Raw genomic sequence first — 26,206 nt, forward strand, 5'->3', positions numbered from 1 at the left:
TGGCCTCCTGCTATTAATCTGAATGATCTTTAAATTTGAAAACTCACTCATTGAATCCCATACTCATATTCACCCCTGTGAGTAGCACTGCTGTGTCACATAATTCACAGAGCCTGCCTTCTTAACTACAGAGGTGCTGAGAAGAGGAGTTCCAAAAGGCACAATCATTACAGGAGTCACTGCTTGCAGACAGCAGGCAGCAAGGTACCATGGGATATTTACTCTATATAATTTGAAAAAAGAAAAAAAAGCAGAGAAGAAGCTGCAAAGCATACAGGAAATTCAGAAAGTTGTGTAAAGAGCAAGCAGGCAGCACTCACAACATGAAAGGAGATTTTTCAAATAATCTTACATCGGATTGTCAAAAGTAACTATTGCTTGTATTTCTATTAAAATGCTGATTTTATAAAATTAAAGTGTATGCTGTGACTATGGCTGTTCTTTAAAATAAAAGTCAGGTCACGTAACTAAGTACATCACTGGGATGCATACAGGGGACATGCTCTAAATGTCAAAAAATTGCAAAGTAATACATATACTCTTGTAATTCCTCAGTGTACTATATGGCAATACAGCATAAACTGGGGAATACCGGTTTTCAGATGCTACAAATCTGTATACCTGATCAACTTATATACCTATTAAGCAGTATTAACAACCAGGGGCGGACTGACAACTCATGGGGCCCCTGGGCAATAGGGGATCATGGGGCCCCCGTGTCCTTGCCCAAACTCAAAAAAGCCTATGAAAAAGGTATCAGGGGCATCTCATGGGGCCCCCTACTGACCCCGGGCCCTTGGGCAGTGCCCGAGTTTCCAAATGGTCAGTCCGCCCCTGTTAACAATTTGCCCTCTGGAGGATTTACCTCTCTTCCTGACCAGGCCATTTTTTGCGATACGGTACTGCGTTACGTTATCTAACAACTGTGCAGTTATGCAACACTGCACCCAAATGACATTCACGTCCTTTTTTCCCACAAATAGCGTTTTCTTCTTCTCAGAAGCCTGTTTATGCAGTCATTTGATCTATCTACACAGAAACTTCCTACCATACATTTGTATATTACAGTTGTGCTCAAACGTTTGCATATCCTGGCAGAAATAGTGACATTTTGGCATTGATATTGAAAATATAACTGATCATGCCAAAAAACATTTATGTAAGGATAGTGATCATATGAAGCTATGTATTATCACATAGTTGTTTGGCTCCTTTTTAACCACTTGCCCTCCTGAGGATTTATCCCCCTTCCTGACCAGGCCATTTTTTGCGTTACGGCACTGCGTTACTTTAACTGACAATTGTGCGGTCATGCAACACTGCACCCAAATGACATTCACGTCCTTTTTTCCCACAAATAGCGCTTTCTTTTGGTGGTATTTGATCACCTGTGTGTTTTTTATTTTTTGCGCTATAAACAAAAAAATAAACAATTTTGAAAAAAACAATACTTTTGACTTTTTGCTAGTAAACATGTCCAGGAAAAAAAAAATCAAATTTCATCAAAAATTTAGGCCAAAATTTATTCTGCTACATGTCTTTGCTAAAAAGATACATGTAAATTAACTGGTTTAATTGAATTTAAGTTATGGCGTTTGCAGATGGCAGTATAGATACTGGAATTGACTGCAACGGGCTTTCTGACACTGGGGGGAACTGATTTGGTGTCATTGACATCCCCAGTGACACCAATACAGTGATCAGTACTAATAAAAAGCACTGACATATGTACTAATGTCACTGTGCAAGAGGGGGTTAACATGTGTAACGATCAAAGGGTTAACTGTGTGCTGTTTTACTATGTGGGTTGTGTTTGTGTTTCACTGTAAGCACACTGCTTTGTATGGCTCTGCTGTGCAGAGCCATACAAAGCAGTTTGCTGGAACTAACAGGGGAGATATCTATATTGCTTACATACAGGCTTCTCCTCCGTTGGAGATTCTCAGCGATCACCGGGTGGCGGTGAGTAATCACCGTCCAGGACCCGGTGATAGGTAGCCGTGGCCGTGAACGGCGGTGCGATCAGGGAGCGGACATGGCTTGCGTTTGCCCTCTACACATGATTTTGATTTTGCACACCCCTGCCACTCTAGCAGTATTTCTGTTATAAGGTGGAGGGGAAGCGGTTAAACCCAAAAACAAAATATATTATATAGTACAGCTTACTATTCCTTACATGTGTTGGCTGCATGAGTTTTCTTTTTTTAGGCTTTTTTATTTTCATCTGATGATTCAGCCAGTAACATAATTCCTGTCTTAGAGGGAGCAACAGAGACACCTTTGGGCAGCAGCACTGTCAGTCACGTTTGCACGTTTAGGAGATATTCCGTGTACTTACAGGTAAACTTTATTATAATCTGACCTTTAGGTACAATGCCTATGCACGGGGGTGACATTATCATGGCTCGGTCATTCAAACAGCCAGAGCCCAGGAACCCAGGACAAAGACTGGGTGACGATGGAAGCCCTGTCAGCGGTGGGCTTCGTTTTAAGGCAAGTCACTCATAATGTGCTGGTATGCATAAAGATGCATACCAGCACATTATGACTTAAACTTGCAGGGGGATAGGTTTTTTTTAAACTTTACTACTGCATTAAAACAATTTCTCAAGTTTTAAATATATTTACTGGGCCCTCTTTTTAACATGTTTTTACAACAGAAAAAACAAATAAGGTAACAACTTTCCACTTGTTCCTTAATTACAATTTATTAGTCAACAATGGAAATTATGGCACTTTTCAATATATTTTGCACCAGAGCTGCCCTAGTTGAGCTTCCTTTTATTCATTTTTAGCCAGCAGAGCATAATTGCATCCTATTAATTTTCCAGATTATTTTTAAGCATGGGTATATCATCAATAAAATAAAGATTGATTCATTTGATATCTGGCTGATTAAGCATCTTCACATTTTAACCACAATTTAAGTTTAGTTCTATTTCATAGTACTGGCCGTATATCAATGAATTATTCATTGTTCTTTCATTACAGAACCAATCGCTAAAAAAATCACTGCTATGGAGGTTAACTTTACTTTGACTTTCTGAAATGACATAGTACTTGCTATCTAATTAACAGTGGTTTTATGACTATCATTTGGTTTAAGGACCAAATTGTTCAAGAATTTTAAAGCAACCCTGCATTAACTTTTCAGACATTTTGGGTGGTTGACTTTGACTTTCTGATATATTTGTCTATAACCTGAGAGTTGACCTTCATTCCTCCACCATAAATGTTGTATTTTACTCAGTAATAATTCAGTTTTATGAACGACCACTTAGAAGGAAAAAAATCCACTTACTTTCCATTGCCTCCCCATGGAGATGGCGCTTGTGAAGATTTGGACGAGTTCTGTATTAAATGAAATGAAAGGTTAAGCAATAAATGCTAATTTTCACTGTCACTTGATCTTAGAATTGTCTGATAGGGTAATACAGGACTACAAACGACATACAGCATCCAAAAATGGAAAAAATGCTGTCCTATTAGCTTCAGTGTTACCTTGATTACAAATCACACATTTATTTTTGCTATACTTTTTAAATCTATAAATCAGTATACTGTATTGAGTTAATAATAATGTTTAATAAAAATGTAAATCACTTACAGTATCTCACAGAAGTGAGTACACCCCTCACATTTTTCCACTGGCAACCTGTGAAGCTCTGGTGAACTTCATGCCCAAGACAGTTAAGGCAGTGCTGGAAAATAATGGTGGCCACACAAAATATTGACACTTTGGGCCCAATTTGGACATTTTCACTTAGGGGTGTACTCTATTGTTGCCAGCAGTTTAGACATTAATGGCTGTGTGTTGAGTTATTTTGAGGGGACAGCAAATTTACACTGTTATACAAGCTGTACACTCACTACTTTACATTGTAGCAAAGTGTCATTTCTTCAGTGTTGTCACATGAAAAGACAGAATAAAATATTTACAAAAATGTGAGGGGTGTACTCACTTCTGTGAGATAATGTATATGGATGAGAAATATTAAGGGCTCTCTACCACACAAAATAACTTTTAATGGGGTGTTCTTCCCACTGTTGCTTAATTTTTGTGGTGCAGTGGAGTCCAACCAATAAAATACAGTGCTTCCAACAGAGAAATACCATATTTCAGAGTGGCTAAACGAAGCAAACAGAAACAACATATGCATCTCAAAGCAAGCACTATATGATGTCAGAAGATGCAACTACTTTATATCTCCAACTATTTACAAAACTCATGTAGCCCTATGTAATTCCTTAGCTATCAGTCACTTTTTTGTTGTGATAGATAGACCATTCATTTCACAGAGCAATGTCTGGCACTGGCAATGTCTGGCACCTGAAAAACCTATCACCAAAATCACACTGTCACATAGAGGAAGGGAACATAACTAAAAGGCAATTTGTGGTGCTGTTGATAGACAGACTCAATGTGAAATCTCCCATTTTAAACACTTAAAGCTAAACGTACCATAAGATGCTTCATAGTACATCTACTGGGCAAAAAAACCTTCCTCTCTGCACTTCTGCAATTGAGCTTTCTGCTGTTGCTAGAGGCTTGATATCTTTTCACTAACTGCCTTTCCCCATCCAATGAAAGCCTTTCAGTTGTCTTTTAGAGGAGTATTACCTGACAGGGGGGGTGACAGGTAGGCTGGGCGTAGCCCAGAAGTTAAGGACATTAGGACACTACTAACAGAGGTAACCATACAACAGAAGGGCACATAGTGGTTTTCTGCCTAATTAATTACCAATGGGGAGAGGGGTTGCAACTGAAATCCATAAGAACAGCACTGTCCTGAAAAGTCTTGGAGATGCACTGTTGTAGACACAGTAGAAGGTAATATCTATGCGGATACTTAATAGGCAGCTGAAGATGGATAGTTCAGCAACAAGTACTATTTGATCAGTCCAAAACCTGGACAGTCATAGCTACATAAAAATAAATGAATAATGTTTGCAAAGTTTAAAATTTCTCCATTTTAAACTAAATCATCAAATTGCAGGGTTCTGCATTTATAAAAGTAAGAAACATCAGTAGCACATAATAATCAATCATGAATTGACTATTAGTTTAGACAAATGTAAGCTGTTTTTGTTTAATTGCCATAGGCTACTTAACAATGTTACATTTCTGTCTCCATACATTAGAGTACCATTAAAAGTTTAAATTTACAACAAAAATATTCTCTATAATTAGCAATAACTGGAGAATCCCTAATTTCCACAGCCATATGTGTGGGCATATGGTGAATAATTTAACAGCTTAAAGGGTTATGACCCTGTCAATATCTGTTTATTATCATAGCATGGTTATATACTGTAATTCCTGAACCAATTTATCTAGACCTGGGCAACTGTCTACTGTAAGTAAAATCAAAAAGCTTTATGGGTTTGCAGTCCTTAAAATAGAAAGGACTACCATTAGGGTATTAAAAGTAATAAAGCTGTTTGAAATGTAACAATACCACAATTTAATGCACAACTCAGTAGTTAGTGCACTTTCTTTACAGAGCTGAATCCTTATGTTTACTTCCTCTGGGTACCAAAGTTATAACTCAAAACCCAAGAGCAGAGCCATAGCTTAAAGACCAATTGTAGCTTAACCTCTTCACGCCGATGTAACACAAATATGTATATTTTGTGTGGGGCCGCATATTTGCGTACCTGTCTTTGTGCTGGGAGCGCGCCGCACAGCGCGCTCCCAGCTCAAAGACCGCGGTGTCACTGAGAGTCCTGGGTCCCGTTCTAACGATCAAGACCCGGGACTCCTGATTCCGGGTCATATGATCTCTGTGATAGCCTCTGATTGGCTATCACAGTCATCAGTCACTGTGAAGCCCACCCCCCTTGGTTTTTTTCTCTCTGAATGGAGGAGAGAGATACATTGTATCTCTCTATCTCCTTGCAGAGAGAAAAAAAAAGACAGATAAATAAATAAATATTAAAAAATAAAATAAAAAATAAAGAAAAAAATACCTAGATCAAGGTTTGATCTAGTTCAGTGTCAGGGTTAGTGTTTGGTTACAGGTCAGGGTCAAAGTTCAAGGTCAAAGGTCAGGATTTTTTTCAATTGGTATCAATGGTTTTTCTGGGCTGTAATACAGGTAAAAAACCACAAATAACATACACATGTATGGTATCGCTGAGATCGACAAGAGCTGGAAAATTTATTTTGGGTTGCTCTTTGGTGGTAGGCTATCGTAGTAACAAGAAACACACAGCTAAATTAAAAAGGAAAAGACTTTTTTTTACTATTTTGGGCCAGTTTTCCTTTGATAATAAAGAAAAAGCAAGAGATATCCATTATTATTTACCACCAAATGAAAGCCCAATTTGTCCTGAATAAAACAAGATATAATTCACTTGGATGTAAAAAGTAGTTGTGATGATATGTACGGTTTTACTAACACATGTCAAACTTGTAAAATTTTACTTAGGCTTTAAGATTTGTTTTACCCTTAGGAGTGAAGGGGTTAAGCTTTTACAGCTTATTCAAAGTCAGTGAGCATAAGCAGTCAACTTTTTAAAAAGTAATTCTTTTTTCTTTAATAACACTTCAGCCACAAACTCCCATTCGTTGACAGTATGCTGCAGATGCAGATCACTGTGCTTGAGAATGGCAGTCTATTGTTAGCAATCTGCCTACACAGGTACTCTAATAAGCAATGGTAACAATTTCTGTATTTGTATTTTTGACTGTACATGGGGTACATCAGGCCAATGCAGATAGACAATTACTCTTCAGCAGGCTGCACAGGGAAGCCCTGTATTCCTACTAAAGAGAATACAAAAGCAATGCTTTTTCACTAATTGAGCTCCCCACCTTTACCTAAGTCATAAACGTTTAAAGTAGAACTCAAGGCTCAAGTAACAAGATCTGAGCAAGCACCCAGTCACAAGCCTTATAAAGTAAACAAAATACTTCCTTTACATTCCCTAAATTAGTCAAATCCTTCTTTATAGTTGTCTTACATGTGGCCAGTTGCTGATTGCCAAGCTACAGGCCTAATAATCAGCTTTGACATATTTTTTTCATCACTTTGCAATGCAAGCAGGTACAGGCTACATGACAGTAACAACTATGCTCCCAATTTGGGAGTAGTGTAGCATCATTGCCAAAGCAGCACAGACTTCATGTTTGTGGAACATTACAGAAAACACTGTACGTCCAGGTGAACTTATAATTAACATATTTAGTTTTAATGTGAGGTCATATTTCTACTTTAAGCTACAAGTGGACTTTAACTGCCCTCCACCCTAATATGCCCCAATGTATATGTATTTGCAAAATTGTGGAACGGATTTTATACTGTAAGCTCTTTCTTGAACAAAGACTGAAGTAAATTGTTTATATACTCTGCAAAGCACTTAAGACCTTCACAATGACATATACGGGAATACAGTAAGTATTCATGTTCATTATGCTATAATCTGGCATTTTTCATTTTCACCTAATAGCTGGGCCAAATAATATGGTTGGATAACCTGCACTCATCTAGATTTGCTTAAATTGTTAACTTTGTTCACAAATTGTTAAGGTTTGTAATGATAATTCAAAGAATTATCCTACTTGCAATGTTATCAGCCAACAGCTAGGTGATAGACTTCTTTCTGAAGAATCTGTCTCTCTTTTAACTCATTCTTAAGAAATACTTTACAGAGTTACACTAGGAGAAGCACTCAGATTAATGTTTGTGTGCATATTACTCTCAAAACCACCAGTCATATATGATTGTCTTGATGCATCCTAGAACAAATAACATTTTCCAGGTGATGGAAACTGTTATTCAACAATGTTTAAATGATGAACCGAACACTTTGTGGTAGCTCAAATACTGCAGTTGAGAGAAGGTTATGAAAATGTTGTGTATGATTGGCCCTGACGGTCTGAGAAGCTATTTTTCAGTTTTTTGCCTGCAGAATTTAACTCTCCTAAAATGTTTCCAAACTCTGTAATAGTAAATGAAAACAAGATGAGGTAGAATTTATACAAGATGAGACCAGTATGAGACCAAGATGATGCATTATGTATCAGTCTTAAAACACATATCTTAATAATAAACAGATTTCTCCTCTACCAACATCTGCTATCTTGCGACTAATACCAAATCACTTTTAAGCCCATTTTCTGCCAAACCTTCATTTTGAATTGTATAAAGGGTGTAAGGATTTAACCTGTGTTAGGTTTTAAGTGTTTTTTTTTGTTCCTGTTGGGAAGATTTCTTTTTACCTTTTTTTCTGACACCTGTTGCCTAGACAGGAAAGGAATGAAGAACAATGGAGATGCAAACAACAATCAATAAAGAATAATAGTGGTCCTGACCCTCCCCTACTATACAAAAAAAATGTGTTCATGTTTTCCTTGGGTAAATTTCTCCTCTGTTACTTCTCTGACACCCATCAAATATACAGGTGAAATCTTCACCACAGGAACACAGACAGCAATGGTGACGTGACACCTCATGCAAATGTAAAAATTTAAATTTTTTTGATTAGAGATGAGTTTTAAATGCTTCACCATAAATAGTAAATATCTACATTAGTTATTTCCTTCTCAGAAACATATTACACAATATTTACCTTAAAATACTCCATGAGCGATCTGGAATATTTCATAGCATGGTCCTTCTTTAACTTAAACATTCTCAAGTAGAGCAAAGATAGGCATCGGTAACTGTAGTAATTAGTAAAGGATTATGTTAATTTCATCATTTTACAAAATCTATAAACTGTGCAGAAATCGGCTTCTTAAAAATTCTCTCACAACAGAAAAAAGTGGAACGCATGAGTAAATGAAATCAAAATGGAAAAGACATTAAAATGCCATCTTGATAACAATATGAATCGGAAGAATAAATGTTTAGTCAGCTGCTAAAAGAAGCCATTAGTTATCCTTTAATAGTTTAATGGAAAACAAGAATAATGATCTTATGTAAGCCGCTTATGCGTTTCTGTAGTTTTAAAGTCTTCGAGTGGATTTTAGCTTCTTTGACACTGTCTCTGTGGACTCACCATAATACTGCTAGCTTTTTCTCTCCTTCATTGGCAGCTGAGCCTGTGAAATTCTTCAGTCTCATTGCATACCTGTAAAGAAAATAGTGTAATATGAGGGTCAAAGTCATGATAACTTTTCTCAGTAAAGATGAACATGTTTAATTCATCTCTTGCAGCTTTTGCTCATAACACATATGCATCATACAACTTCTTTTGAGTTCCTGATTGGGTCAAGTTGGACATTAATGAATCCTCAACTCCTTTTGCACTAGGATGGACATAAAAGAAATATTATAGGCAACTAACATGATACAAATATACATTTACAGATTACAAAACTAAATCTAACCAAATAAAATATAAAGATCTGCTGAAGTGTATGTAAAGGCAATTTTTTTCTAGCTTTAGATAGACTGTAAAGGTTAAAACTACTGTATCCTCACTGGGAAGATTTCTCTCACTATTGGTTCTAGAGACCATTGTCTATGGTACAAAAAGGACAGGAAATCATATGTTTTGTGAGTTGTCATAGGAGGAATCTTCTAAAGGAGACAGCTATTCTGGTGACAACTACCTAAAATTGGATATCTTTAGAGAGATCTCCTCTTACTTTCTGTTGTGTCTCTAGGAAATCTCCTTGTGGGATACAGATAGTAAACTAAAATTGACAGGGGTCCTAACCTGTTGTGGACCTTTTGAATTATGTCTCAAAAATATGACTTTATCAAGACATAATATTATATGGCAAACAGCTCAGTATAGCCGGATGCTAAGAGTTAATTTTGTCTTGGTTGAACCATCAAGGATTCTAGTTAAGAAATGGAGAAGGGGGGAAGTGAGACTTTTCCAAGACAATAAGACTGTTTGAACTGTCAACAAGGACTATTTGTATATTGAGGTTGAGAAGAATGCAGATACAGAAAGTCAAACAAATAGCCAGATAGGACTTCGACTTTCAAACATTTTAACAATAATGAGACGGGAACTCAACTGGTTGAAAGCTTAACCAAAACGTGCAGAGTGTGATGAACCAACAGACCTCTGAAATATACTATTGTTCACCAAGGGTGAAAGCATTAACAGTTGTTTACCATGAGTCCAACACAAGGGCCAGGCAAACAGAAAGTTTTTTTTCTACACAGAGAAAATGTTGATTCTAAAACAAAGGGGTGAAATTTAGGACATTTAAGTCTAAAAGTTGACTGTATATAAAGTCTAAAAGTTGACTGTATATAATTACAAAAATATATTACAAAAACATATTATAAATGAGATGTTATGGATTTTACACACCACTAAATATTCAGAAATGGGAACTATATATCACTAACTTGAGTATTGAGATGATGGGAAGTAAGATGTATTATAAACTAGCATTAGTTACATGTCTTATCAGGAAACAAACAGGATGGTATTTCAAGAAGGAATAACTGAATATACACCTATATTCCATGGTCCCTATTTAGAATATCATAGGTATGATCACTTATATCTGGAAAAAGACGTATATTTGATTCCTGAAATTACCTTAAGATTCCACCCAAGGTATGAGTCATCTCAAATACTCAAATTGTTCTATGATACATGACCGCCACCTGGCGGGCAGGTGAGAAATAGCTTATGTACACACATTTCTCAACTAGCCAATCAGGAAGCCTGGTGGGAAGGTATCTTAGAACAATGGATTAGTGGATATAAAAGCCTTTGTACCTTTAACAAGAAAGATCATCAAGAAAAAGCTCAAGAAGAGACCTCATCACAAGAAGACCCTGACATCTGAAGAAGATCTCTGCTGAATAACTACTCTTTCATACTTTCAAACTTCCTAAAACTTTAACTAAATTTCTAAACCTCTAACCTTATAACTTCCTACATTCTCCCCTACTGAATATCTATCACTTGCCCTATAATATCAGTCTAAAGGCGTTCCACTACCAGCTAAATCCACGGGAGAGTTGCCTAGTCTGAATTCCGGGTGTGGTGAGATGTTTATTTGATTTTGTATTACCTATTTTTTTCCGTTGTGTGGAATCATAAAATTACCTTAGTGTATCACAACAATATTGGGTAGTTAGATATATGTAGAGAGATCCTGTTTTACTGTTAAAAATTGTTTGTTGCCATATTATAATTTTTTTTTTCTCATATTTCATAATTTATTGAATATTAATAACCAGAGTATCATATATCAAGGGCTTGCTTCTTGCAATCCTATGGCCACGGCTTGTGAGAATATAACCTTTGAGGTATTCGAAATTATTAATTATTAATAAATTTAATAAATAATCATATCATTTAAAAATTTGTGATATTGATGTAATTAGTTAGAGACCTTATTATTGTGTCTTACATTGGTAGGATATATTTTTGATTGTGTGTACCAATATTCATTTATCACCAGTCTTTTACGTTTTGTGTTAATATATATATAATTTTTGTACATAAATAAATTTTTATATTTATCTATTATAAGGCAAATTTTGTGTGTATGGTACGAAATCATATTGGCTAAAAGAATTCAAGGTATAATAATAAGTGGTGATCAAATTATCAAGGTGTCCAAATTATTGGTTTATTAAATATTTGCCGTATTTTAACGGCTGGAGGCACTGTAATATTTCATCTAAGGGAAAGGGACACGCCCTTTATAAATAATATATATCCTTACATAAACCACCACAGGATAAATTTGGAGGCACTGCTGAGATCCATAGAAATCGTACCATAACACAAAACGCACTGGTGATTGTATATTTGTACACTTGGTCAAACATATATTTTATATCAAAATGGCATCCAGTAATCACGGATCCACCTCTTCCAAGCATAACGAGGAAAATATGGCGGCTCAAGGCATTGAGCAGGAAGCTATGAAGCCAGCTCGGAAAGCTGCCAGTGCTTGGCAGAAGTATGTTGAATGTGAAGTAATAGATTATCTCCGCAAGAGATTAGGTCTGGGGGATAGCAATAATGAATTTGTGGATGAAGAGAAAAAGCAGGCCATGAGCACCTTTGAGGACCTGTTCAACCAAAAGGGCCAGGTTGTTGGGTTTTTAATAGCATTTGCTGGAGCAGAAAGTGATAGAAGCCGTGACAGACTTCTCCTAGAAGCTTGGCCCATGTTATGGTTCATGACCGCTGGAGCTGCCCAGCGGACCATGACTCTAAGGGAAGAGTTGTCAGAGGCCCGCCTCTTGTTAGAAAGCAAAAATCAGGACATTGAGTCTTTGAAAGGGAAGCTTGGTCATGCCGGTATTCGTTTAGACGAATCCGAGAAACATTATGATAGATTGGTCGGAGACTTTCGAAGTGCTCAGGACCTGTATGAAAGAAACTTTCAGGAATTAAAACAACTTCAAGAGAAGTATCAGGACTTAAAAGATGAGGTGAAGTACTTCAGATCAGAGAGGTTATCTCCTGTCAAAATTAAAGTTCACCCAGGGGATAAGCATGACCAGTCAGAACTTACCTTGATAAAATCTGAGCAGAAAACTCTGGAGGAGCAGATTATAAGGTTGACGGCCCAAATAAATTCTGGGGTCCAAAGACGGACCAACCCAGTCAAGCCAGAGGCTGATGAGCGGAGATACCCGCATCACAGCGAAGTATCTGATAGTGAGTCAGGGTCAGAATATAGGTCACCTCCTAAGCTTTCAAGATACACTCCAGAGCGCTCTGAAGAAAAATATGAGGTTTCATATAGGCAGGAAGGGAAATCCCAGGGGTCATTCAGGAGACATGACACCCCAAAGGTCATTAAGTTCCTGAAGGACACTGTTCCTATGTTTTCTAAGAAAGGGTCCCTTGAGATCACCGAACACATGAAAACATATGAACAGACGTTAGAGATTCTGGGCATTAGAGATGACCACACCAAAATAGAATTGCTGCCATGGGTGTTTGAAGAGAAATACCGGCAATTCTTTGAGACCTTGAGGGCCTATTCCAATCAGTCCTGGAGAGAGGTTAAACATAAGTGCCACATGGAATTTGGGCCTTATAAAACTGTAACATCTGCCAAGGCTGCGGCCTACAATTTAAAGTGTGGTCCTCACCAAAGCCCTGCAGAATTTCTGGCTGTCCTCAGAAATGCCTATTTCCTGGCTGAAAAGGATCCCAATCCTAACCAGCCAGAATTCAAGACCCTATTCTATGAAGCATTACCTGCTTACATAAAATTGGGACTTGCAAAGGATTACAGAAAAGGACGCTCTCTTGATTGGTTGGTGAGAGAGAGCGACTATTTATTCTCGATCCAACAGTCCAGTGAGGGCGGGATAAAAAGAGAACCTAAAAATAGCCCCAAGATAGTAGCAGCCACTACCGTTTCCCCTCCAAATCCAAATTTGCAGGCAGAGAAGAAATCATATGCGGAAGTAGTCCGTGGGGGTAAAACCAATGGTTCCCCTAGATTTGTACCTCAAACCCAGCAAGTGAAGGAGGTCCATAACTTTGCACCCCAAAACCAGTGGGTGAGAAAGGATAGGCAAAAGCCAGGAAACTACGGTAGTGGAAGTGAGAAGAATAAAAAGTATGGTAAGGGTCAGTACAGTGATGAGAATCAAAGGAGGCAAAGGTATCCTCAGAGGTTCTATTATCCTCGCCAAAACCAACATGGGAATTTTTATGGGAACCCCAATTTCAACAGGAACCATAATTACAATAAGAATCCCAATTTTAATAAGAACTCAGATTTCCAAAGATTTCCTCCACGCCAAGAACACCCTCAAGCTCAAAGGGGGGATACAGTACCCCAGGCTCCCTTTAATGACAGGGAGACCCCAAAACCTCAGAGAGAACAATGGCGTCGGGACCAGAGCAGTAGTTCTGACTCTGAGTCTCATTACCAGTCTCGTCCAAAATACAAGCGCAAGTATAGGAAAAGGGAGAATCAACAGAATGACTCCTCTGAGCGTATTGGACAAATAGAGGCACAGGTCAGCAAAATGGCTGAACAAATGGACAGGCTTGTCACTCAATTTCCATCCAATCCTTTTTTAGGAGCAGCTCCTGTGACCAACCAAGGGTCACAGAATTAACAGGCAACCAAGCCTTAAACCAACAGGGGAGAACACTGAGTCGAATGACAGGAGATGTGTGTACCGTCCCTGACACGCCTACTAATAGAGAATCTAGTTCTCAGGCAAAGGGGGACCAGTTGTTGGGTATTAACGATTCTCCTGTTTTTCAGTGTCCATCTATTGCCCCTAATATAGTCGCGGCATCGGAAGTCGTCGGGATTGACAAGCCAGACGGAGCACCAACTTCTAGTTGTGCTTCTGTCTTGAGACAGTCCAAGAATCCCACCAGGGAGGATAAGGGTAATGTGTCCACCACATGCGGTGAGATAAGAGCTAGTCATATGTTATTGAAGGGCCCACAGATCTTCAACCACACTAATTTCATGTGTGAGCTGACTGAATCTGATGGGAGATATTAGGCCACAGTACAGGTGCAGGATGCCAGTGATCTTTCAATTGTCGGCTTAATAGACACTGGATCCCAAGCGACCATCATGTCACAGGAACATTTTGATAAAGTGGCGAATGTCATGCCCACCAAGCCGAGACTTAAAAGCTTTGACAGCTCATTGATTGGTGTAGGTGGAGACCCTTTACAGGTCATGGGTACCGCCTGGCTTAAACTGAAACTGGGTAATAAGGAACTGAGACACCCCATCATCATTGCCAGCATCTCCCGGCACCACATGATAATTGGGATGGACTTCCTAAAAAGGCTGAACACCATAGTTGACTGTGTGAACCAAGTACTGTGGTCACAGGTAAATACCCCGATTAAATATGGGAAACTTAAAACTCCCCATTCCCGACAACACTGCCACCTGGTGGAAGAAAGGCCTGGATCATTAGAAATCCATTTCAGGAACAGCCAACTTCCTGATGTAACGGTTATCAAACCTGATGACCATAACCCTATCAGAAGAGATGAGGAACACATTTTTAGAATTCCCCAAGAGAAAATAAAAGATATTTCCCTCCAAGATGACATCCTTACGATATCTTTTCATCAGGAGGATAAACCAAGAAAAGGGGGAGATCATACCCAATTCTTGACAGGTATTGAAAGGGTTAACAGCGACTTGTTTATCCCCATCCGGATAAATGGTCTTAATAGGTCAAAATATGCCAAACTAGATTTGAGACAGGAACACAGCTTTGTAAGCCATGGGCTGATAAAACACCTGACCGAAATGGAAATGATCCGTTTCTCCACACCTCAGCGTCATTGGATTTCAGACTCCCTTGATGACTCTGATGATCACAATTCAATGGCTAGGTGTCTCTTAGACGTCACTGTAGGAAACAAAACAGCCACCCATGTGTTCCTAGTCTTGGATAATCCCCAAACTAAAATTTATTTTGGCAACGATGTATTACATCGCTTTGCAATGCAAGTCGACCTAATTAATGACTGTTTATGGAGTCGACTAAAGGGGGACCCCGAAAAATACCAAAATCTGGACTTAGCTTTAAAATCCCAGCAACAGATGCCTTATGCTGTTGAAGTCCAGGTAGCCCAAAAGATTACAATTCCTAAGGGCATAAATAATTTCATACTCCCCATCCAAGTTAAAAAGGGACATAGACTGAAGGGGTCAGATGCATTAGTATGCCTCTCCCATAAAATGCAGGGGGAGGGACTGAACATTACACACACGCCCCTAGTCAACACACATCAATCCCCGATGTACATTTACGTACATAATCTGTCCAATCAGGACATCGTCTTACCCAAAGAGACCCTTATTGGTCTAGCGGTAGAGACTGAATATTACACCTTTGGGGTCACTAACCAGGTGATTGGACTCATCCCCGATGAATATTTGTCGGAGGAACAATTAATTGAACAAACATTCCATTCATTACCAGAGGGTATTTTCACCATAGAGTCCATTTATCCATTCGATTCTAAAGATGGCACCTGTCGAATCGAAGAGACATCAATTGTCTTTGATCACCCAATCAAAGAACAAGAGTACCCCAAAGAACCTGGATGGCAGGAGAACACACACACACATCACATACCCAATGACCTCACCACAAAACTTGAAGAGGCATATGAGATAGGTCAGCCGGAAAGCTTTCCTGGATTCAAGGAGTTAGTGGAAGAGATGGTGGCCCTCGCCGATGCGTGTTCCAATGATATCGACCGACAATTGCTCCGAGAGCTTCTCCTTGAATTCCAAGAAATCTTTGCCAAGGATTCTTACGATTGTGGAACTACTGACCTACACATCGCTAGGATCCAAACAGATCCAGATGCCCCACCAGTATTTGTAAGACAGTATAGGTTACCATTAGCTTCCTATGAATCTCTAGCTGAGATTATCAGGAAGTTACATGAAAGGGGTATAATTCGGCCCATCCACAGCTCCTACAACCACCCGATCCTGGGTATCTTAAAACCCAATGGACAATGGCGTCTGTGCGCTGACCTCCGTCAGCTAAACAAACGTGTGTACATGTCAGGATGGCCTGTCCCATACATAGACCAATGTCTCGCCCAGCTCCAAGGATCCCAAGTTTTCACAGCCTTGGATTGTGCACAGGGGTATTGGACCATAAAGGTGAGTGAGGAAGACCAATACAAACTGGCCTTCAGTTTTGGGAATCGACAATATTGTTGGGTGAGAATGCCTTTCGGATTCATAAATTCCGGACATGAATTTGCTGTGTTCATGCACAAGGCCATGCCAGACGCCTTCGAAAGGGGGACGTTGGCATATGTGGACGATATCCTGATCAAAAGTACTGATATGGCCAAACACATTACAGAACTTCGGCATGTCCTGGGCCAATTAAAAGCAGCAGGAGTTAAACTGTCCTTACAAAAAGCCCAGTGGTGTCGCACGAAGGTAAACTTCCTAGGCCATGAAGTTACTGCTGAAGGTTTGAACCCACAAAAGAAGAAAGTTGAGGCGGTTCTGAACTGTAAAGTCCCTACTAACCTTAAAGAATTGAGATCATTCCTAGGTATGGTAAACTACTCGCGTAAGTTTATTGATAATTACGCCGAGATAAGCAAGCCACTGCTTCACCTACTGAAGAAGGATGTCGAATGGTCGTGGGGTAAGAAACAGGAGGACGCCATGAAGGAATTAAAGGAACGTCTCACACAAGCCCCGTGTCTCGGATATCCCGAAGGGGGTAAAAATTTCTATCTAGAGACAGGGTTTACGCAGGTAAGTATGAGTTCTGTTCTTTACCAGAAACGTGATGATGTCAGTAAGGTGATTGCCTATGCCAGTAAAAGTTTGTCCCCGGTTGAAGTAAAGTTCAGTGACTGTGAAAAAGCTCTATTGTCCACCGTGTGGGCATTACAGAATTTCCGCAGTTACATTCAGGGAGAGAGAATCATTGTTGAAACGGCACACCAGCCTTTACAGTATTTAAAGAGTGAACGTATCAAGGGAGGAAATGTGTCTAATAGCCGCATCACTGCTTGGACTTTGTCTTTGCAAGGGTGGCCTCTTGAAATTCGGTACAAACAGAACAAGGAAAGTCCAGTAGCCCAGGGCCTAGCCGAGCTCCATGATTGTTCCGCAACTACGCCTGCTATGGAGGGCCCGGACACTGACTTTCTGGAAGAACAACTGTTCTCTCCCTACAAGGTTTACGATGAAGAATACTGTAAACAGCTGCCGTGTGTATATGTGGATGGTTGTGCTTTTCATCACAAGGATGGGGAACAGCTCCAACTAGTGGCAGGTATTGGAATCGTTTGGACCCAAGGTGTCACCCCAATTTCTGTGGGATACAAACTTGGACCAAAAAGCAGTCAGGTTGCTGAACTTACTGCAATTCTTAGAGCAGTTGAGATGGCTATAGAGTTCAACATCAGAGAGTGTGCCATCATAACCGATTCCAATTATGTCAGGAATAGTTTTGTGGAGTATTTCCCTAGGTGGAAGCGAAACAACATGAACAAGAGTAATCACAAACCCGTGAAACATGGTAAGCTCTTTTGTCACATCGATGAACTGGTAAGGTCCAATGATCTCACCCTGCACTTCAAGAAGACCAAAGGCCACTCCAAGGTTCTAGGTGCCGAGAAAGAAGGGAACGATCTGGCCGATTCTCTAGCCAAGGAAGGGGCAATCACCGGTGAACTGTTAGACATTGATCAATTTTTAGGTACCGTACAGGTTGAAGCTGTCACCAGGCAACAGGCCAGAACAGCTGGTGATCCGAATGCATTACAGTGGAGTCACGATTCTCCTAGTGAGGATTTAATTACTGCCCAAAAAGAAGACCCAATAATTGGCTTGTTTTATAGTCATATGGAAGATCCCAACCAAAATCCCATAAATAAGGAAGTATGTAGTGGGAAGGAGGATTTACGTATCTTAATGAAATCCAAATCCCAATTCTCTTTATACCAGGGATTGTTGATACGAACCTCAAAGGGTGGCGTACAACAATGGGTCGTCCCACTTAAATTTAGAGGTTTGATGCTACAGCATGCCCATGATGCTCCCACTTCCGGTCATCGTGGAGAGAAGATCACGTATGAGATCCTGCGGGATTATGCCTACTGGCCTCATATGTTACGTGATGTGAAGGAGTACTGCCAAGGTTGCCTAATATGTCCCCAATTTCAACCTACCAAGCCAACTCACAGAGCACCTCTCCAGAAGAGGGGGATATGTATGCCTTGGTCAGACCTTCAGATGGATTTTATTGGGCCCGTAACAAAATCTTCACGAGGAAATCGGTATATGTTAACAGTTACATGTTTATTCACCAAGTATGTCGAATGTATACCAGCACCAAATAATAGCTCCGAGACATGTGCTGCATTGCTAATAAATCATGTATTTTCTCGTTTTGGTCTCCCACAGAGGATAGAGTCTGATAGAGGATCGCACTTCACTAGCGAAGTGATGGCCAAATTGTGGAAAATTTTGGGGGTTAAAAGGAAATTGCATATCGCCTATCGGCCAGCCTCTAGTGGTGGTGTAGAACGATACAATCAGACCATCGTTAACGTCCTTAAGAAATTTGTTAAGGAAACAGGCAAAGATTGGGATGTCAAACTCCCGCTGGTCCTGATGGCGTTGAGGGCTACTCCGAATACAGTTACAAAAATGTCATCTTTTGAACTGATGACAGGTAGACGGATGGTACTGCCCCAGCACTTATTGTATCGCACTACAGATCAAAATTTGATCAATGCTACCACCACACACCAGTACATAGAGGATCTACGTAAACATCTGCAATATGCCTTTGCCTTTGCCCAGCGAAATTTGGAAAGAGCTGCAACTAGTGCTAAGACATACTATGATCTCAAAACCTCCAAGAAGGAATATGAGATTGGTGACAAGGTCTATCTATACAACTTTGCAAGAGACCAGATCAAGGAACGGAAATTCCTTCCATCTTGGAAAGGTCCGTTCTCTATCATTGATAAAATCTCTCCGGTCGCATATAAATTGCAGGTTACCCGGTATGGTGAAATCAGTGATAGATGGGTGCACATCAACCAATTACGTGCTTGCCATCCAAAGTCTCAATTGCAGTTGTTGGAAGACTAACCCACCAGTTCCTATCTGGAGATATTGAGATCATTATTAAATTTCCTTTGAACATATTACTCATCTTTTGCCTTACAGGATCCAGTAATATAATTGTATGTATATCCGATACTTAAACTGTTCATTTTAATAATTTAGAAAGGAAGGCCCAGACTATGATCAGACCGGCGATCGGAGGTGTCAATGACCAGACCCTAGAAGGAAGCTATAATGTCCTGTGGGAAAGACCAGATGCCAGAGATCGATCCGGAGACGATAACCTGATGTCCCAGGCCACCAAGGGCCAGTCCAGAGGAAAAGACCCGCCTAGGAGACCGTCTAAGAGACCTGTCGTGCGGAGGACCCATGGACCCCAAGGTGGATGTGCCAGGCCAGGCCGGCCTCATCACAAGACCAGGATCGTCATCAGGAGTGTCCATCTAAAGACGCCGAGTCAAGTTGAGGACCAACCAGCATCACCGCTGCTATTTTATTATAAAAAAAAAAAAAAAAAATTATATATTTTTTTTTGTATTTCATTCACTTCACCGGAGAAGACGAACGACCACTCTAACCAAAAGTCCCACTCGTGTTTTTCGATACAGACACCCCTCTACACGTGCCTGTACCCCAAAAAAAAGGGGGATTTGTTGTGGACCTTTTGAATTATGTCTCAAAAATATGACTTTATCAAGACATAATATTATATGGCAAACAGCTCAGTATAGCCGGATGCTAAGAGTTAATTTTGTCTTGGTTGAACCATCAAGGATTCTAGTTAAGAAATGGAGAAGGGGGGAAGTGAGACTTTTCCAAGACAATAAGACTGTTTGAACTGTCAACAAGGACTATTTGTATATTGAGGTTGAGAAGAATGCAGATACAGAAAGTCAAACAAATAGCCAGATAGGACTTCGACTTTCAAACATTTTAACAATAATGAGACGGGAACTCAACTGGTTGAAAGCTTAACCAAAACGTGCAGAGTGTGATGAACCAACAGACCTCTGAAATATACTATTGTTCACCAAGGGTGAAAGCATTAACAGTTGTTTACCATGAGTCCAACACAAGGGCCAGGCAAACAGAAAGTTTTTTTTCTACACAGAGAAAATGTTGATTCTAAAACAAAGGGGTGAAATTTAGGACATTTAAGTCTAAAAGTTGACTGTATATAAAGTCTAAAAGTTGACTGTATATAATTACAAAAATATATTACAAAAACATATTATAAATGAGATGTTATGGATTTTACACACCACTAAATATTCAGAAATGGGAACTATATATCACTAACTTGAGTATTGAGATGATGGGAAGTAAGATGTATTATAAACTAGCATTAGTTACATGTCTTATCAGGAAACAAACAGGATGGTATTTCAAGAAGGAATAACTGAATATACACCTATATTCCATGGTCCCTATTTAGAATATCATAGGTATGATCACTTATATCTGGAAAAAGACGTATATTTGATTCCTGAAATTACCTTAAGATTCCACCCAAGGTATGAGTCATCTCAAATACTCAAATTGTTCTATGATACATGACCGCCACCTGGCGGGCAGGTGAGAAATAGCTTATGTACACACATTTCTCAACTAGCCAATCAGGAAGCCTGGTGGGAAGGTATCTTAGAACAATGGATTAGTGGATATAAAAGCCTTTGTACCTTTAACAAGAAAGATCATCAAGAAAAAGCTCAAGAAGAGACCTCATCACAAGAAGACCCTGACATCTGAAGAAGATCTCTGCTGAATAACTACTCTTTCATACTTTCAAACTTCCTAAAACTTTAACTAAATTTCTAAACCTCTAACCTTATAACTTCCTACATTCTCCCCTACTGAATATCTATCACTTGCCCTATAATATCAGTCTAAAGGCGTTCCACTACCAGCTAAATCCACGGGAGAGTTGCCTAGTCTGAATTCCGGGTGTGGTGAGATGTTTATTTGATTTTGTATTACCTATTTTTTTCCGTTGTGTGGAATCATAAAATTACCTTAGTGTATCACAACAATATTGGGTAGTTAGATATATGTAGAGAGATCCTGTTTTACTGTTAAAAATTGTTTGTTGCCATATTATAATTTTTTTTTTCTCATATTTCATAATTTATTGAATATTAATAACCAGAGTATCATATATCAAGGGCTTGCTTCTTGCAATCCTATGGCCACGGCTTGTGGGAATATAACCTTTGAGGTATTCGAAATTATTAATTATTAATAAATTTAATAAATAATCATATCATTTAAAAATTTGTGATATTGATGTAATTAGTTAGAGACCTTATTATTGTGTCTTACATTGGTAGGATATATTTTTGATTGTGTGTACCAATATTCATTTATCACCAGTCTTTTACGTTTTGTGTTAATATATATATAATTTTTGTACATAAATAAATTTTTATATTTATCTATTATAAGGCAAATTTTGTGTGTATGGTACGAAATCATATTGGCTAAAAGAATTCAAGGTATAATAATAAGTGGTGATCAAATTATCAAGGTGTCCAAATTATTGGTTTATTAAATATTTGCCGTATTTTAACGGCTGGAGGCACTGTAATATTTCATCTAAGGGAAAGGGACACGCCCTTTATAAATAATATATATCCTTACATAAACCACCACAAACCATGTCCTACTTAATGCAAAATAAAAAGATGGCTTTATCTACACTTTAGGGTACTCATCTGAGGTGTTATTAGAGAAAACAGTTCATTATTCTTTTTATTTTGCACTAATGACCAAAAGAGGCTAATCTCTACATTTTACTCGTGGCAATAACACAACATTTATCAGGTGTCTGTAAGTTCCTTCCTGTGTAACAACAACTTATCTGAGGTATGCAAAAAAAGTAAAGTAAATGGATATATATCCATAGAACACATATGCAATAGGCGTGCATCTTGAAGAAGCAACTTTTTCGAGAAACGCATCGATTCTAGACATCATATTGGAGAGAATAGCTTATACTTAATGAACTTACATCCTTTTTTGATTACACATGATTATATTGTATGTGTTTCCAACTCATTTTGTTTCCTCTGCTTTTTAATTGTATAACAAAGAATGTATTGCTTTTTAAATCAATGTATATAGTCTCTTAGTGGCAGATGCAAAGTCCCAATTTTATGGCCCCCAACCATGGGAGGTGTTCTGTGGATATGCAAGTAAAGGATGGTGCCCATAAAGCCATAGATACCTCAGGATAGGATGATTCTACCTTATTTATTTTTGAATAAATATGTATTTACTGTAAGGAGAACCAGCCAACTTGCTAACATGTTTTTAATAGGTGCTAAATTATGAATTCTTGCAACACAACCTAGTGAATCACTGACAAAGAACGCGTGTGCTGCACATGGACATATAGTTTAGGTTTTGTTTGCTGCATGCTTGTTTTGGGTCAGTGACTCTGAAGGTAGTAAAGCCAAGATCCCACGATAGCCATGAAGCATAAACATTTTAAAAATGCCTGCAATGTCAGCTACCAAATTGCTATCTTTAGAAATTCCTTTTAAATCATGTTATCCCTCATTTGGGTATGCTATTTTTTTAAGCTAAGAAGGTAAATCAAATCCTTTTAAAAAGGGAAAATATTGTTTACCTGCTGCACTAGATTTGTTTTATTCTTTACAATACTCTATAGAATTTAGAGTGATACCATGTTTCATACAAAATGTCAGTCTTTAACAAATTCTCTTTTATTTTTCAATGCCTCCAAGAGTGCCAATGGCAGGTATGGAGATTTAGAAGGGCAAGATCACCCGCCACTCAGTCATGCAGTTACCCAAAGGCAAGCACAGATAGAACATGCATTCTCCAGAGGACCTTCACTGTTAAAATTCCTTGTTCGTATTATTCATCTAATGATTTTTACAGTTCTTGTTCTCCTCTTTCATTGTAATACAATTTACACATAATACATGGACACAGAGTTATATTTAATTTCACCAGTAACTAAGTATAAGCTGAGTTATACAGTATTTAAACCCTGTCCCAGGACAACTATGTATGTGCAAAAAAAAACTAGGTTAAAAATACTAACCTACTTCTCTATAGATTGCAATGCGTGTACTGGTAACTTTCAAAATAGTTGCTAAATTTGGAGGGTCTTAGGATTAAAATAGAAGTGTTATTTTTAAAAAACGTTAAAATCCAGAACAGGTTACATAGAATAATATAGTCTATGTCCATTTTTTGTTATATAAACAGAAGATTTAATTTACAACTGAATAAAAGAAAAGATATTTGGAGGAATTCAATAAATCCCTGCCAATACTTTTCTGGAGCTATGGCCTGCTACTTGTTTAAAAATCCCTACTGCTCATTTCAGTAACTTTACCAACACATGTGGCAAATCCAGGTAGTTCTTTATAGTGCCACTTTTACAAAGTGACACAATCAATGCACCATATAAAATAATTACCTCCAGTTCATAGAAAATGAAATGGGAGATAATTAGGACCTACTTTAAGTTGGCATACAGAAACAGGAAGAGAGCCTGTCCCTGTATGCAGTCTAGCAGAGTGGCATATTTGCCTCTGTTCCCCTCTCCTTGTTGCTGGTTGTTAAAGGAACTGTTGGCATCACAGCTGATGGTCTCCCAGCAACCAGTGACGCTGCATTGGGCAGAACCTGATAGTGAAGCTGAGACATTAGTTACCCATCAAGTCAGCTCTCTACATGTAATAGTGGGTGGATTATATAGCTAATAGCAGACTCTCTGTTGACTAAGGATCCGCCTACTGCCTGCTGTCAATCACAAGGGGAGTAGACCTGAAGAGGAACTTGTACCTGCAAATTATCATCAGGCTCGACCCCCTACATACAAAATTCCCTGCCACTTTGGTATGCAAAAGATTCAGTGGCGGGGAAGTAGCACAGTTGCACTGAGGCCATAGTACACTTCCAAATGTGGTGCGTGCTAGAGAATCATGTACCTGTCTACCTGTCTTGGACACCCTTTAGGAATTTCCTTGAATGTTCTTACTTGATTTGGATTCTACATTGAGGTCTGAGTCCCATCAGTTGCTGTTCCTCAGTTTCCTCATTAGTCAGGGGAATAGGCAGTTGTCATGGCTTAATCCTGAAGTTAGGAATGCCAGACCCCTAGCAACAAATTAAATGTGCTTCATAGAGGCACAAAGGAGAGTTTTCTGTCTACAAATGCAGTTAGTTGGCAAATCCCACTCTGCCTACCTTTAGACAATCTGTGAAAATTCATCGCTCCAGGAAAGCCTATTCTGCCTCCTATCTAAAAACTGTACTTCTGCTTTCTCCATCAGCACATCCCTCCCAGTTATTACCTATTGTACCACTTGCCTATTCCTTTTAGATTGTAAGCTCCCTTAAGCAGGGCCTCCTCTTGTATCAAATTGTATTATAACTGTCCAGTCTCCTTGTCCTGCATAAACTGTTAGCACTATATGAATCGTGTATAATTATAATCTTGTGGTATGTGCTGTTAGACAGGGAATTTACTTTAAATTGGCTTAGAAGTTAATAATAAGCCGATTAGTGGAATTAAAAATTGGCAAGACATGCCATCATACATACAATGTAACTGCAAAAACAAAACGCATCAGGAGACCAGACTTGCATATTGGCTACTACATGACCAATATAAATCAACTAAGTACCACATGTTCTATGTATCACAAACAAATGGCATAACATAAAGGCAAAATGTAAGAAATAATTCGCTAATAGCATATCCAACTATCAGCGAATCTTTAGGGTAGATAGGACAAAGTAAACTCACCAGGAAAATAAAGTAAAATTTAGACAGGGACCCAAAGACAAATGAAAAGTATACAAGAGTACCTCAATAAGAGGTCCAATAATCCCATTCCTTTCAAAAACTGGCATGGTGTCATAAATTGTGTGGTATATACTAGCCATAGTTTGAAATGGATTCCATACACGCTATTGCTTGGGGCCATGTTACAGATTTAGAGCGCCAATTAATTGCAACAGCCCACCGAATAGCACTAAAAAGAGAGTGTGGTAACCTTTCACAGGGAGAAGACACATCTGGTATGAATGCAAACAAAAGGCACATTGGCATTATCAAGGTAAGTTGAGATCCTATAATTTGGGCTGTTTTACGAACAGCCTGTTGCTGCAAAGGGCATAATACTTTACAGCTTCAAAAAATGTGAATAAAAGTGCCTCGATCTGGGTACTCCCTAAAACAATTTGCAGGGACTATCGGGAAACAGAATGCAGGTTAGAGGGGGTAAAATACCATCTAGTGTATAGTTTGATTGCCATTACCCAACTGCAACTAAGAAGTTAACTATGATGGGATTCTTTCTTTGCGTCATGGTGGAAATGTCAAGGCTTAAATCATTTGTTCCAAGATGCAGTCATTGGCAGACATTTTTTACCAGCAACATGAGGGAAAAAAAATCTTTTAACTGGAGTCTATTGATATTATTTTGCAAACACGTTGAGAAGCAATATATAGAAGGTAGTCAATAAATCCTTTCGGCAAAATGTCCATTTGCCTGCCCATGGAAAAATGTTTCTCCATAGATCCCCCCATACAAAACAGTATTTTCAAATAATCATGAGGGAAACACAACATTGTTTTTATTAAGGTTACAGCATGCAAACTGTCTTTTTGCTATTTTTAAAAAACTAAAGACTTTCATTAAT

At 38.7% G+C, this 26,206-nt stretch overlaps 1 protein-coding gene across 1 annotated transcript in view; it reads right to left on the reverse strand.

The window, feature by feature from the left end:
* AFF2 (ALF transcription elongation factor 2) overlaps positions 1-26,206 on the reverse strand; it is a 759,231-nt gene that overhangs the window by 37,246 nt on the left and 695,779 nt on the right. Inside the window, exons 17-19 of the mRNA XM_089684953.1 lie at positions 9,007-9,078; positions 8,575-8,668; positions 3,302-3,351 (exon numbers count right to left, since the gene is read on the reverse strand). Of these exons, the coding sequence (XP_089541079.1) occupies positions 3,302-3,351; positions 8,575-8,668; positions 9,007-9,078 (216 nt within the window). The remainder of the gene's footprint in view (positions 1-3,301; positions 3,352-8,574; positions 8,669-9,006; positions 9,079-26,206) is intronic.

The sequence above is a fragment of the Staurois parvus genome, unplaced genomic scaffold (genome assembly GCF_062004578.1).
Source record: "Staurois parvus isolate SC_StPar_1 unplaced genomic scaffold, SC_StPar_1.0 ptg000361l, whole genome shotgun sequence".
NCBI classification, from domain to species: domain Eukaryota; kingdom Metazoa; phylum Chordata; class Amphibia; order Anura; family Ranidae; genus Staurois; species Staurois parvus.